At 43.7% G+C, this 15,705-nt stretch overlaps 2 protein-coding genes across 6 annotated transcripts in view; one reads left to right on the top strand and one right to left on the bottom strand.

Moving 5' to 3' along the window:
* Positions 1-2,858, bottom strand: part of LOC114551201 (semaphorin-5B) — a 34,186-nt gene extending 31,328 nt beyond the window's left edge. For 2 of the 5 annotated variants that reach the window (XR_003691865.1, XM_028572365.1), the window contains exons 1-2: positions 1,864-2,858; positions 1,345-1,581 (exon numbers count right to left, since the gene is read on the bottom strand). The gene's annotated coding sequence lies outside the window, so the exon portion shown is untranslated. The remainder of the gene's footprint in view (positions 1-1,344; positions 1,582-1,863) is intronic. The other 3 variants (XM_028572367.1, XM_028572368.1, XM_028572366.1) reach the window with 3 other exon arrangements.
* A 169-nt stretch (positions 2,859-3,027) lies between these two features.
* Positions 3,028-15,113, top strand: kpnb3 (karyopherin (importin) beta 3). Its single transcript, XM_028571800.1, has 26 exons — positions 3,028-3,197; positions 6,078-6,158; positions 7,051-7,243; positions 7,392-7,494; positions 7,614-7,710; positions 7,819-7,923; positions 8,509-8,631; positions 8,836-8,956; positions 9,110-9,197; positions 9,317-9,423; positions 9,502-9,626; positions 9,860-9,949; positions 10,091-10,264; positions 10,408-10,626; positions 10,722-10,805; positions 10,918-11,050; positions 11,181-11,302; positions 11,892-11,988; positions 12,106-12,278; positions 12,383-12,494; positions 12,618-12,673; positions 12,802-12,924; positions 13,122-13,341; positions 13,446-13,674; positions 13,780-13,921; positions 14,074-15,113. The coding sequence occupies exons 1-26, from the start codon at positions 3,117-3,119 to the stop codon at positions 14,158-14,160; spliced, it is 3,285 nt and encodes a 1,094-aa protein (XP_028427601.1). The 5' UTR covers positions 3,028-3,116; the 3' UTR covers positions 14,161-15,113.
* Positions 15,114-15,705: the final 592 nt, after the last annotated feature.

The raw sequence follows: 15,705 nt of genomic DNA, 5'->3' as shown, positions 1-15,705 counted from the left end.
CTTGTATGTAGTGAGGGCTTAGCAGCTCTGTTTCCATTCAGGTTGTAAACTGATGTTTAAAAAGTGGCGGAAAATAAAATAATAATATGTCCTTAACCATGAACTATAAATAAATACATCTGATATTTCCTACATGGTTGGTCCTTGTCTTCTTATGACTGCTTGCTAACTACTTTTCAATGGTTATCGTAGAGTTTTACATCGCTGAATGTTTTTCACCTTCAGCCTTTGACTTCCATTCTTTTATGAACAAAAGCATAGCTGACAAAAAAAGGAAACATGATGGATTACATTTGAGCAAAGCTCAGAGTAATCTGCATTTTAAGCTCAAAAGTTCTCATAAACCAAGCTATTAGAGAGTAAGTGTCATATTTGAGTATGGTATATTGTGTATTTTCAAAGACACAGTAGAGGTATTTAGAATAGATGTAATAAGTTAATATGACCTAACAAAGTAAATAGTACATAAACCAAACCACTAAGTAAGTTTGTTAGTGAAACTATGTTTGTCTAAAGTAACTAAGATGGTTTAGGCTCCACTACTTTTGTTGCTCAGCCTATTATGCTTATTCCTGTTTGAGCAGACAACTTAAAAGGTTCCAATCACTACACACAACATTGACAGGGAATGAGAATGGACACATTCAGCTATTTGAAATGTGACGGCAAAATACTGGAGCAAATATTTGTATTAGCTTTATCAGGATCAGCTCTTCTCACATTATAATACAAATGATGAATCTTGAGCGTGTCATGAATAATTGACTGCCAACTGTTAATACTGCAGCTCTGCAACCCAAACTAGAAGATATATGTAAATCTCTACTAAAATGTGGCAGTTTAATGTTTGTTTGTTTGTTTGTTTATCAGCATAAACCATAAAAAGTACTTGAATTATGAATAATGACAAACCATGTTCTTTATCTCAATATACAAAGCAGCAGAATCACTTTTCATGTAATTCCCACACACTTCCTCCACTATAATGCAACAGTATAGCAGGTTAAAAAAAAAAAGTAGATATTTCAAGCACTGTTTGGTTGATTACAACGTCTGTGTCATGCCGAATTTACCACAAGACCTTGACATTTAATATTGGAAGTATGTTTTTATAGTGCAGAGCATGCGTTGCAATTTATGTATTCATATATATAAATACATGTTACTAAATTAATTGCTGCTTTGTGGACGTGCGCAATGACTTCATTTTTGAATGGAGTTCGGCGTTAATTCTTTTAACACCGGGACTAATTGAAAAAAATAAAAAATAAACGATATGTGGACTATTTCCCAAAGCTTACACATGAAATAAAGTTAATGCATGTAAATGAATCGAGAGCTTACCTTTCACGATCGACTCATCGTGGCATGGGATTGCTGCTGCTGGTTTAAGTTGTCAGGTTTCAGAGAGAGATGGTGCAGCCCGCTATCCAGAGGTCTAGACTCTGCTGAGGCTCTGAGAACGGTAGCAAGTCACAGGTTTAATTCAGACCAGTAGGGGTGCTGTCAAGAGCCAGAGTGGACCAAATGTAGAATAAACTCTGCGGGGATCTCTGTCGAACAGGACTGAGTCTCATATGTCTGGAAAGTAAGCAGCATGATAGCATTAACAGTCGAAGATTTTACATGAGTCTGTGTGTGTGTGTGTGTGTGTGTGTGTGTGTGTGTGTTGAAACCAATCAGTGTGCAAAAAAATTATTCGATAGCCTAGCTCTGACACAAATCTACGTTAGACAATGTTACAAAAAAAGACCCTTTTATGCATAATAAGACATTTCCTAAACAACCTAGTTTAACTTTTTTTTATGTTGGGACAGAACAATGATATTAGAACAAAGAAAAAAAAAAACGTACTCAACTTACTTGTTCACCATCACCAAACTGCTCTGGAGGACAAATGTCTTCTTGTCTGTTCACCAAATGTCTTCCAAATCTGTTGCAGTTTTTTAACATAGCCATCTCACCTGCAAACATACAGATTTTATTGGCAGAGGTTTGGGGGAAACATGCATTGCAAAAATCACACACAAAAAAAGCTTGGCTGCCATCTACTGGGACATTACCTTGCACATTCTGGTATGGTTGAGCTGTAAACAACTTTTTAATCATATAAATCAAGCGGGCAATATCATAATATTATATATAAATGCTCTTGTTTTGAATGCTATCCTAAAGTTTCCAATCAAATATGTCAAGGTAAGCACGATGCAGATTCAATTAGGCCTAGGTGTTGAACAAGCAGATATAATATATAGGATTATTTCTAACAAATTTCTCCCATTTTACTTAACCTTTTATTTAAGGGATAATAACAAAAAGAAACACACATTTCTTATTCAAAACTCAATCAGAAGTAAGTTCAAAATATAGGCCTAATGTAAAAAAAAAAAATACAGTCATAAGGAATCTTGAGTTAAATCCAGTATGTATGAACTACTATTTTGACATTTTTATTTTAAAGCTACCATTTTTGAAACTATAGCCTATTTTTATTTTTTTTTGAGAATAATGTTACCTATTTTATACAGTCTATGGTTAATACAGTACCCTTTTTGAGTCACATTTTTGTGAGGCATGCTTTATCTGAAAAGTAACCAAGCAAGCTAGCAATAACGTTACCTGTCATAATATAACGCTAATGTTAGACGAACAAAAAGTACAACAACGTTACTTCCCTCTGAAATGAAGTAGAATAGACGTCCAAAGTAACATTAGCATACAATGGTAATACACAATTTGAGTACAAGTACAGCAACATTGTACTAATGTACTTGTAAGTACAGTAACGATGAGTACATTTACGTTCCTTTCCATCACGGCTAATATACATGTACATAACAATGCACTGATGTACTCATTTCCCGCGCTTTAGTCATTCATTATTAACTAACAGGAACAACGCATTCGCTTTTCTCTGTCGATTCCATCCAATAGACGCTGAGAACCCGTGTAAGCCAATGGCGTGCGTTTGATACGCGTCTTTGGTCCAATGAATGGCAAGTAGAGTTGCTAAAGCGAGCCAATGGAACGTTAGCAGCATTGTGTGACCGAAGCAGGTTCTGCCGGGCTCATTTCGCCGCTTCTCCACCCGGCTGGTCTTTTTGGATCTCACTGCAATGGCGGAACAGCAGCAGCAGTTCTACCTCTTGCTGGGCAACCTGATGAGCCCTGACAACAACGTCAGGAAGCAATCAGAGGTGAGATAACAAAACGTAGCTGATTTCACGAGTGACAAGTTCGGCAATTGTAGAAAGCAGTGCGACCAGGTTAGCTTTTGCTAACCGCCTAGCTAGCTTTCACGTCAAGCCCGATAGCCCACGTGCAATGGGAAGCCGAAACTAACGCTAACTACCTCCACCATGTTGCGAAGCTATGTAGCTAGACACAATGCAGATCATACTGATCCTAACCCACCCGTGACTCGGTGTGGTTGTGTGTGTGTTTGTGTCAGCCGTTTGGATTCAAAAGTGAAATGTTGCGTTTGTTGGGGACCAATCCCACATTCTCCAGCTGACAGTGAAGCTAAGTTAGTCCTCCTAGCTAGTAGAGTAACAGGAAGTAGCACGAAGCTAAGGATCTGCTACAGTGTTGCTAGTTTCATTAGCTAGCAAGCTGGCGCTAAACCGAATGGATTGCTAAAATATTAGTGAAAGGGGAATTCGGAAATTAAATACCGACACACATGTCACGTTATAGGTGTAATGATCACCATAACAACAGTGGTTGACGTTACAGTCTGGAGGTAGCGTCGGGGTGCCAGTTCTTTTTAGAGGGCGAGGTAACTGTGTTAGCAGTGCTTATGCAATGGCCTTCAGTCATTTTTTTTTTATTATCCCAAAGTCAGTTTAACAACCCAACTGTTTAAAATGGGTTTTCGTCATTTAGTTAAAATGTAACTCGTGAAGCGAATTAGCTCTCGTTTCAGTCACGCCAAGGCTCGTCTCCGTTCATCCCCTCTCACTGGATTAGTTATCTAGAGGATTTGTTTGGGCTGTGTCTGGCTGGCCTATTCACTTTTTTTTCCCCACCACGATTAGTCGCGGCAAAGCATTGTTACCACACTTTACCTCTTCAGCATCCGACGTTTGGATGAGGTGGTTGAATCTTATCACACTCCCCTCACTGGCGGTCAGCGTTTTTCTTTCTAAACCACTGACTGTCTGCCACGATACTAAGCTCATTGGAATTCATCCTTTTATAGAAAGTCCCTTTCTGTGTTACACACACACACACAATAGAAATTGATCCATCTGTAGAGGACTTTAAACCCATCTATCAACAGCTAAAGACTACAGCTATATAACATTTGTAGGTGTCCACATCCTTAGCCCCCCCCCCATTCAATATATGATGAGAGGGATGGCAAGTCATGAAGTATAATATTGTTGCAGTCTTAAAAGTTGTGAAGTGACCAAAGTAAAAGTGTTGCCATTGTCTTCATGTTGTGGGGGTTTTCATCTCTTTAGTAGTAGTGTGTGTGGGGGGGTGGGGGGCTTTTGCTATAGCTAATAGCTAATGGGCATGTTTTACTGCTCAGCTTATTGGCTGGATCCTGAAGTGCCCGGGACATTCAACTTACTCTTTTTGTGTGTGCGATATCACAGGCACAAACTGCTTTATGATTAATCATAAGTTTAAGGAGCTGATGGATTACAGTTGTCTGGAATGGTACCTTGTACGATTTTACGCGACAAATAGAAAATGATTGCTCGTGTTATTGAGCCACTGAGAGCCAAGAGCCCAAGAAATCAGAATATTGTGAGAAATCAGGTTTCGATTTAAACGCGTTTGTTCAGTAATCCGGTTTCTCTCCCACCATACCGTTACACCACAATAATGCTCCTCCCTCTTCTGTCTTCATCATGTGAATGTGTACTCCATTTAAGGGGTTTTATGGTCACATAATCATGTTTTTTCTTGCGTAAACTGGGTTCATATTCTTTCACCTAATAAAAGGAAACAAAGTTCTTTGTTTGCCATTAGCACCACTTCCACATGATCATCTGATGTTTTCCTTAGAGCACACCCCCACGGTTCCACTGCATCCTCAGAGCATCTTGTATATTAGCTTTTCTTTTGCATATTTAATTAAGCAGCTTAAGAACACTGTTTACCAAACCAATTGCCATGTTAAATCTTGGCCTTGGTGAGATTTATATCCCATGATGTTGGAGATTTGAAGTGTCCAAACTGCAGTAGAATTTTGTGGCTGCTTCTATTCTTGTTTGCTATATTTAAACACTGATGGAAAAGTTTGCAAATAAACGCAATAAAGTTGAGAGTTGGCAGTCAGATGCTAACTTGGTTGGTTTAATCAACACTTTGTTGCTGGTTCCAAAAAATCCTATAGTGGCTTTTGAATAGCCACAGCCGTGTTGTTATTTCATACATAGAGATCTCAGCATTTCAGCGTGCAACTACAACAAGAGTGCAACAAGAGAGATATGGCTCTGGCAAGTAGGGTTGGGAAAAGTTCATATTTATACTAGCATCTGAAATTCTGTTCCGGTACTTTTTTTTTTTTTTTTTTTATTCCGTTACTTTCTCTCTGTAATAACAAAATAAATTTCAGTTGTAAATTACATGGAATATTTTGTTATTTATTTAGAACATTTTAACACCTCTCACAAAATCAAACCCGTCCAACCTATCAAATCAGTTAATTATTAATTCCTTATACTTGTATCTTATTCTGTTTTTAGCCTGATTTTTATCTTCTATTTCTTTCTAGCTGCTCTTTAATGGTATGTAACCTACTTTGAATTGCATGTTGCTTAAATGTGCTATAGAAATAAAGTTGCCTTGCCCTACAACCTCCAGCCTGTCAGTCAGTCACCAGGGCCTTAAGAACCCTTTTATGCCTGCCTGTCTGTAACCGCGCCACGGCTGCTTTCGGCTCGCCATCGTATTGCGGCAAACGCTGTCCGCGTGGAGTTTTGAAAAGTGTAACCACACACTTTCAACATGCAGTGAGGGGTAATATATGCTCGCTCGTACTGCGCATGTGTGGGGACACGCATTCCCGATTTATAGATGGATGTCTCCTTCTAACCACTGTCCATTCCTTTTCTATGCAGGAGACCTATGACACTATCCTGGGCCAGACCAAGATCACATTCTTGCTGCAGGCCATCAGAGATGCATCTGCTGCAGAAGAGGTTTGTACCATGAAACACACACTTAACATGTTTACTGAGCGATTTCAGCCTGATTCGGAGAAGCAGCAAAACAACATAAGGGATTTGAAATCACAGCGGGGTTGTCTTCCGTTTTACAAGTTGCATAGTACTGAACTGCCAGCCAATTAGAAACTCGCGTAATCACTGGCCTTTTGTATAAAGCCTTGTCCTACCAGGAAGGAACATTTGAGTTAGAAAGCATTTATACTGTCATTGTTGGAAAGTCCACAATGAGAATCCTGTCTGCGGTACAGTGATATCTCTGCTTTGAGAAGGTGCCGCATTGACGGCATGTTAAGAATGTAGTCCGGCCATCACACACGTGCCCTTACCACGGCCTGACACTAGGGCTCGCCATGAGTCACGGTTTTGGCATTTGAACAGTTCTGTTTACTTGAGTCCACCAGCTGCTTGGTCCCTCATGCTTCCTCTCCTTTTCTTTACCTCGAGGCTGGTATTTTTAGAGTCTTGAAATGGGAGCAGGCAGAGAGGTGCTTGGCCCAGGGAGAGGGACTTTGCCTTTCTGAGATGCTGCAGGTTTTGTCAATGTGGTTGTTGTGGGTTTAAAAAAAATATTTTTATTATTTTTTTTTTAAAGAGTGACCATTGACTCTAAAAATGTATTCCACTAAATGTTCCTGCACATGTTGGGTAGCTGTAGTTTAGATGTTAAACTGCCTAAAATAGATCCAAATGAAAGCTGTAGAATAACCTGGTTTTATAATCCATATCGGGATCAAACAAATACAAGAATAGCCGCTCTGCCGGACCAAACAAGAACGGTCTTGTTAAAAATAACGGCGTTTCATGTTGGGACCATTGCGAGACGCGTGACATAATGTTGAAACCAAATGTTTTTTTGCCCGCTCAGGTCAAACAGATGGCAGCCGTGCTGCTGCGGCGCCTGCTGTCGTCGTCCTTCGAGGAGATCTACCCGGGCCTGACCCTGGACATGCAGACGGTCATCAAGACCGAGCTGCTCACCAGCATCCAGCACGAGACCTCGCCAAACATCCGCAAGAAGGTCTGCGACATCGCAGCCGAGCTCACCCGCAACCTCATTGGTAATGCTCCTCTTTTAACCTTTTTTTTTTTTTTTTTTTTTTTTTTTTTTTTTTTTAGCAAATATTATTTCTCATCCTCTCACTATAAGATTTTGTCAAATATAGGGTGTTCATTATAAAACTATTGTGATGTCTGTCTTTGATCCAGATGATGACGGGAATAACCAGTGGCCAGAGGTGCTCAAGTTCCTCTTTGACTCGGTCAACTCTGACAGTGTCAACCTTCGAGAATCTGCCCTGCACATATTCTGGTGAGACCCAGTTCGCTTCATCCCAAATCTTTTATCTAGGCCACGGCGACGTCCTTACTGCTCATGTGTTGAGACCGACGTACCGGTGGCTGACAGCTTGTGTGTCTTGGCCTCCGCAGGAACTTCCCAGGAATCTTCGGCAACCAGCAGCAGCACTACATGGAGGTTATCAAGCGCATGCTCGTTCAGTGCATGCAGGACCAGGCAAACCCACATGTAAGATATCACAAGAGGTGATTTTTTGGGCAGTTCTCTTCCCGATTTATAGGAACTGTACATTTTTAATATCATTTTTAAATTTTTTTTTCTTCTTTTTTTCGGCAGATTCGCACCCTGGCGGCTCGGGCTGCGGCGTCCTTCGTTCTGTCAAACGAAGGCAACACGGCATTGCTGAAGCACTTCGCTGACCTGCTGCCAGGCATCCTGCAGGTAAGATACCAGGACCCCCCCTGTCCTCCTCCTGAGTCGGTTTGAACTACTTCTAATTTGATCGTGTGACCCAGCTTTACGGTCCATCCATTCATTACGGATGCCATCTGTTGTTTCCCACAAGGATGACAACTTGTCATCCAGAGCAGTATTTTGTGTGATGCCTGTATGCAACCGTTGCACCAGTAATGGCTTTGAAGCAGTCAGTGAAAGTTTCTACATGAGCCTCTTGAGACCCATTAAGCTAAATCGTTGCATGTCCTGTAGTCTATGTACGCGTTAGCTAATGCTAGCTTGGATCATACAGGAAAAGGCGTCTTGTTACTGTAACTATGCGCACGCTATTGCAGTGTTTTTGCTTTTTCTGAAAGGCGTATCAAGTCCTAGAGAAAGAAGTTCTGTTGGCAAACAGAAGCTCTATTTCAACCGTGTTTAGTGAGAATTTTAATGCCTGACTTGTGATAGTAGGGGCAGGCTAAGGCCTTGGATTGTGGGGACAGTGTAAATTCAGCAACAGCAGCATGCCACTGCCAAACGACCATTAACGCAGCACTAACTCCAGCTGATGTTTTTTTTTTTAATCAGGCAGTGAACGAGTCGTGCTACCAGGCAGACGACTCTGTGCTCAAGTCCTTAGTGGAAATTGCAGACACGGCCCCCAAATACCTGAGACCCAACTTGGAGGCCACTCTGCAGCTCTGTCTAAAGGTGAGGCAGAGAGCACACCGATGCAAAATGTATCCGTTTTAAAAAATATTCTTTTTCCGAATGACTCATGCATGCTCGTTTATGCATGGAAACATCTGAGAAACTAATCAACTTTGCATTTGACACGAACATTTTTTTTTTTCTTACATTTTAATAGTTTGACTGTAAGCTCTGTGTGACCAACATGTTTCCGTGTCTCTTCAGCTGTGTGCCGACACCAACCTGACAAACATGCAAAGGCAGCTGGCGCTCGAGGTCATCGTCACCTTATCGGAGACGGCGGCAGCCATGCTGAGGAAACACACGGCCATTGTGGCGCAGAGTGGTGAGCACTTGGTTCACCGTTGATTAACTAACACTTGAGGGTTTCCCTAATATGTTTTGGCCACCCAACGAAGTTGGGCAGAACCGTTTTTTTTTTTATTTTTATTTTTATTTTTTTTAAGACTGTTGTAATACCTGCGTGTTGTGTGTTCAGTGCCCCAGATGCTGGCAATGATGGTGGACCTCGAGGACGATGACGACTGGGCCATGGCTGATGAGCTGGAGGACGATGACTTTGACAGGTAAGGCCTGGCGCCGTCGCCATCAAGACACAAATCCCCACTTTATGTAGAAAGTATCTTCAAAGAGGTTTGAAAATGTGTTGATTGATTTTTGGTTTTCACCCCCTCCCTCCCCCCAGTAATGCTGTGGCTGGGGAGAGTGCTCTTGACCGAATCGCCTGTGGTCTGGGAGGAAAGATCATTTTGCCCATGATCAAACAGCACATCATGCAGATGCTGCAGAACCGTAAGTAAACCTGCTTGACTCAAAAATATGAAATCTGTAAGCGTGAACGTGTATTCAACCCAGTGTGTTTGTCGCCAGCCGACTGGAAGTACCGACACGCGGGGCTGATGGCGCTGTCGGCCATCGGGGAGGGCTGCCACCAGCAGATGGAGGCCATCCTCCAAGAGATCGTCAGCTTTGTCCTCCTCTTCTGCTCCGATCCCGTAAGAAACCCAGCCACAGACTTGATTGTTTTAATACGACTATACAGCACACGGTAGTTACTTCAGCTCAGGGTACATGGCTTTAGCTTTCTGTGGTCTGGAGTGACGTTGGAGAGCACGCTGATGGATGGATCTTTACCAAACCCTTTATCTTGTTGTGGTTACTAATGTTACAGGACTTGTGTACATCTTGTATGGTGTTAATGAGCTCTGCTTGCTTTTTCAATCCTCAGCACCCAAGGGTACGCTACGCTGCCTGCAACGCTATCGGACAAATGGCCACAGACTTCGCCCCGACCTTCCAGAAGAAATTCCATGACAAGGTAACCGATCAATCTGTTCAATCTAATGCAGTAAATTTAAAATTGGGGGGAAAATATGATCCAGGTTCCCGTTTCACAAAGTAAAGGCATTACCAGTGTCGACTAAGAAGACTCTGACCCCGCATCCTCCTCCCTCCCCAGGTGATCTCAGCCCTGCTTCAGACCATGGAGGATCAGAGTAACCCTCGGGTGCAGGCGCACGCCGCCGCCGCCCTCATCAACTTTACAGAGGACTGTCCTAAATCCCTGCTGATCCCGTATCTGGACAGCTTGGTGCAGCACCTTCACGTCATCATGGTAGCCAAGTTGCAAGAGGTACAAATGTACACTTCTTTTTTTTTTTTTTTTTTTTTTTTTTTTTTAAATCTGTGTGCTAACACACTACGCTCAGTGTTATTTCCTGTCTATATATCCAGCCAGGCTGTCAGGAGTCCTAACCGTGTCCTCTTCTCTCCCAGTTGATCCAGAAGGGCACCAAACTGGTCCTGGAGCAAGTGGTGACGTCCATCGCCTCGGTGGCGGACACGGCCGAGGAGAAGTTTGTGCCGTACTACGATCTGTTCATGCCCTCGCTCAAACACATCGTGGAGAACGCCGTGCAGAAGGAGCTGCGGCTGCTCCGCGGCAAGACCATCGAGTGCATCAGCCTCATCGGCCTGGCTGTCGGCAAGGAGAAGGTACGTCTGCACAGGCCGTGCGATCAAACTAGCCACTGCCGTCTTCGGCTGCCATCTTCACACCTGTCCTCCTGCTCCTCCTGTTGTGTCACCAGTTCATGCCGGACGCCTCGGCCGTCATGCAGCTGCTCCTCAAAACCCAGACGGACTTCAATGACCTGGAGGACGACGATCCTCAGGTTGGTGGACTTGGACATTACTTTGAACCCTCCCACTTTTCTTGATTTATTACCGTTGCAATAGGGTCAACCTGTCATCGTGCGTTTGTTGCTCGGTGGGGGGGGGGTTTAGATCTCGTACATGATCTCAGCCTGGGCCAGGATGTGTAAGATCCTGGGGAAGGAGTTCCAGCAGTACCTGCCCGTAGTGATGGGCCCCCTGATGAAGACGGCCTCCATCAAGCCTGAGGTGGCCCTGCTCGACAGTAAGTAACGCAACAGTGCTTTTTCGACCGTGTACGGACTTCCCTTCTCCAATGGAAAAGCGGAGGGCACTGAGAACAAAACCAAACGAAAGATGCCGTCTTTGAATACGTCCTGTCCTGTGTCTCGTAGCCCAGGACATGGAGAACATATCGGAGGATGACGGCTGGGAGTTCGTCAACCTGGGAGACCAGCAGAGTTTCGGCATCAAGACGGCCGGCCTGGAGGAGAAGGCCACTGCCTGCCAGATGCTTGTAAGTCTTAGGGCTGGCTAGCGTTCAAAAATGTTCGGTACCAATGCTGTGACTTCGATACCGCTTTCTAAACAATACTTTCTTCGATACAAATATAAAAAATAAATACAACAAATTTTATTTATTTTTTAGCTCCTATGTGAGCCCCGTCTCTGTGCGTAACGTAGATATTTTATTTATTTTTTTTCGGCCTGCCCTTAAGACATGTAATGTTAGACAGCCAATCCCCAGCATTATTAGATCTCAGTAGAAGACCTGCTGCATACTCATTGGCTCACTGATGAGATTTGCTCCATAGGTATCTAAATTAGGTATTGAATGACGAGGCATGTTTTCGATACTTAATACTTTAGAGGCAATTCGGTCAGTGCCTAAAAAGTATTGATTTCGCTACCCGGCCCTAGTGAGTAGTACCATTTTGCTACAACAGGAGCACCTGAGATGCATGTATGTCCTGCCAAACAAACCTGTCAGGATCCTGGGGGGGGTGGGGTCTGCGGCAGATTAATGTGAAGCCATTGTTGATCTCTCTGTAGATCCTAAGGTCATGGCTCCGTCCGGTTAGTGAGACCCTCTGTGTTTTTTCCAGGTGTGTTACGCCAAAGAGCTGAAGGAGGGCTTTGTGGAGTACACGGAGCAGGTGGTGAAGCTGATGGTTCCTCTGCTCAAGTTTTACTTCCATGATGATATCCTTTTTATTACGGACACGGACTTCTGACCTTTAGTTTGAACTATAAATGGCTGCATACGTGTATATGAAAGAATAAGGGGCTTGATGATGGCAGTTTCCTTAACTGTCTCACGTGTGCGGGTGGCTGCAGCGGAGTCCATGCCCCTGCTGCTGGAGTGTGCACGGGTTCGAGGACCAGATTACCTCACCCAGATGTGGCACTTCATGTGCGACGCTCTCATCAAGGCCATCGGGACGGAGCCAGACTCTGATGTCCTGTCAGAGATAATGCACTCTTTTGCCAAGGTAACTTTGTTTGTTTTTGTCTGAAATATCACCTGGTACCATTTCTATTATTAGAATAGGATTTCTGACCTGACTGATTTGGAGTGGTGGTTTTCTTTCTAAAGTGCATTGAGTTAATGGGAGATGGCTGTCTGAACAACGAGCATTTTGAGGAGCTGGGCGGCATCTTAAAAGGAAAGCTGGAGGAGCATTTTAAGAACCAGGAGCTCAGACAGGGTGAGACTTTTATTACAACCATAGAGGCACTTTTTATTCTTTTTCCCAAAAACTCCTTTATCTCAGTCAATACAAGGAACTGTGTTTATGCATAATCCTCACAGAACATTTGTCCTTTCACAGCTAAGCGACAGGATGAAGACTATGACGAGCAGGTGGAGGAATCATTACAAGACGAGGTAAATATTTTACCTCAGCAAAGCAGCCGTTACGTAACCCATGAAACCTTTTTGTCAAATGGATTGTTGTCAAATGCTCTGGTGAAAAAATATATATAGAAAGAGCCCCGATTTTTCATCTGTGACAGGATGAGAACGACGTGTACATCCTGACCAAAGTGTCGGATATCCTGCACTCGGTGTTCAGCAGTTACAAAGAGAAGGTGCTGCCTTGGTTTGAACAGCTGCTGCAGCTCATCGTCCAGCTGATAGTAAGCACTTCCTGTCTTCAGATCATCATGAGCACTGTCTGCAGTCCTATTATGGCCATTAGTATTTGTTTTCTTATCTTTACTTAAAGGTCCATGGGTACAAAAAAAAAGTATAAACTGCCACCAGATGGTGTCAGTCTGTTGGGGGGGTTTATCACACACTGAGTTCAACCGTAACTAACTGGACTCGTCTTTAGTGTCCCAGCAGGCCGTGGGCGGACAGACAGTGGGGTCTGTGCATCTTTGATGACGTGGTGGAGCACTGCAGCCCCGCCTCCTTCAAATACGCCGAGTATTTCCTGCGGCCGATGTTGCAGTCTCTGTGCGACACGAGCCCCGAGGTTCGGCAGGCAGCCGCCTACGGCGTCGGAGTCATGGCTCAGTACGGCGGCGAGAACTACCGCCCTTTCTGTACAGGTGTGTCCCAGCGCTGGTCTTCACTTTTTGGTTTTGTTGGCAGCTTACAGCTTTTAGTTGACTAGATGTGTTTGTTTTTTTTTTGTCCATTTCCCGTGATCCAGAGGCCATCCCCCTGCTGGTCCGAGTCATCCAGGCAGCCGACTCGCGCTCCAAGGAGAACGTCAACGCCACGGAGAACTGCATCTCTGCCGTAGGAAAGGTCATGAGGTTTCGGCCGGAGTGCGTAAACGTCAACGAGATCCTTCCCCATTGGCTCAGCTGGCTACCGCTCAACGAGGACAAAGAGGAGGCCGTCCACACATTTGACTTCCTGTGTGACCTCATTGAAAGGTAGGGCAGCCTCTGTGGAAATACCTTTCTGAAATGATTGTTTTTTTTTATAAACCAGGGGACATACAAGCTAATTTTTTTTTCCCTCCCATCTTCTCTCCAAAGCAACAACCCCATTGTCCTCGGACCAGACAACGCCAACCTTCCTAAAATCTTCCTCATCATCGCAGATGGAGTGGCAAACGAATCAGTCAAGAGTGAGGACGCGTGCAGCAAACGGCTGGCAAACGTCATCCGCCAAGTACAGGTGAGCCTTTATCGCACGCCATAAGGTCTTACTGACCGGTTCATAGGATCAAAAACTGACTGCTAAGAAACCAAAGGCATAAATCTAAATCTATTGGTGTATGAAGCAATTTAGAGGTTGACCCTTCTTTTTTTTTATGTCCGGTCATCCAGGTGTCTGCAGGGTTATGGACACAGTGTGTATCGACACTGAACGAGACTCAGCAGAAAGCCATACAGGACCTACTGAATACTGCCTGAGCCCCTCCCTCACTTCCCCGCTCTTTAAAAAGCCCATGAAGAAAAGTTGAGCTCCTGGTTCTCCTCCATACAACTCCCTCTTCTTGCTCCTGCTCTGATCTGTAGTGTGTATGGATGCCGCCTTCACCCGCCCCCCTCCCTCCGCAATCACCACCCTGACCCACGCTATTCAACAACTCTGCCTAAATTCAGCCGACTGGGGGAGCAGGTTGGGTATTTGACAATGGAGGATATTGGCCATCCACCTCAAAGACTTTCACCCTGAATCCAAGGAAGTGGGAACCAGAGTAAAGTGTCAGTCCCCGTCTTATCAGTCTTCTGGCCGTTTTTTGTTTCCAACCCAGAGGGACTCATTCTCCACGTCGCCCAACACATACATCATTGGACAGTTGGACTCGGAGGGGGCCGCAGTGGGGGAAATGGGGACAGGACATTCTCGTGGACTGAGCAATTGAATGAGTTGGAAACGCACACTGGGCGATCACTGCCTGTCTCCTGTGAAATTTTTTTTCTTTTTTGTATTTTCTTTTTGCGTTCCCAGTGTTACCTGGGGGGAAACTGCCTCTGTCTGCCATTGCTCAGAGGGTATGTTTATAAGTAATGGCATGTTAAGTGGCTAACTTTAGAAAATCTAGTTAGGAAATTTACATCATCGTTGTCTGGGTGAGTTGATTTAAGCAGATTTCCTCCATAGCTGTTGACGGGAAAGGAGTCTGAAGATGAAAATGTTTAACGGTTCTCAGCCCTTTAGGTAGCAGTGTAAGAGTAAGGGGCTCTCAGAAAAGAGCAATAATCTGTAGTTGGTCACAGCTACATGGCATGAATTGTAGAGTATCTGTTAAATGCGTGCTACCATACTCTTTATGGTTTTGCCCCTTTGCAGCCCTGCAGGTATGTGATGGAATTCCAGAAACTACCAACAATAAAATTCCACTTGAGAATTCTGAAAATTACTTTTTTTTTTTTTTTTTTTTTTTTTTTTAATTTCTGTCCGTTAAGTGTGAAGCTAGAGCTACTAAGTGACGGTTTGTTAGTTGACTAAATTAGTAAAGGTGGGAGGGGGAGGGGGGGGGTATAGTGAGCTCAAAAAATGTTAACCTTGTCTGTTCAAAAAAAGAATGTAAGACATATTGGGTTATATTCTTTTGTGCAGCAGTGATTCCTGGATTCTGGGCTGGTTGCACCTTTACATTGTCCACCTATCATCATTTCACCCACAGCTATCTCTAAAAACTGAGTGAGGTGCACACTTATACCAGTTTGTATGCATGTTTTCTTTCCACATACACATAGTTGATGTGGACCCAGGCATTTAACAGACATCTGTTGTTTCAACAGGGCAGCCATGCTTTATTAGGACATCTAGACCAAAGCAAAGAAGTTTAAATTAAAGCTTTCAACAAAACTCAGTCTTGGATGGTGACCCCGGCCCCTTCTTTAGACTACTGGAAATGTGTCACTCCCTTGTTTTGTTTTTGAAAAAAACAACCAAATATACATATGCATGTTGTACAGCCTATAGTAAATGCATTCAGTTGCCAGTCT

The sequence above is a fragment of the Perca flavescens genome, chromosome 24 (genome assembly GCF_004354835.1).
Source record: "Perca flavescens isolate YP-PL-M2 chromosome 24, PFLA_1.0, whole genome shotgun sequence".
NCBI lineage: Eukaryota > Metazoa > Chordata > Actinopteri > Perciformes > Percidae > Perca > Perca flavescens.
Note: the sequence above shows the minus strand (reverse complement) of the source record. Positions and strands in the feature narration are given on the sequence as shown.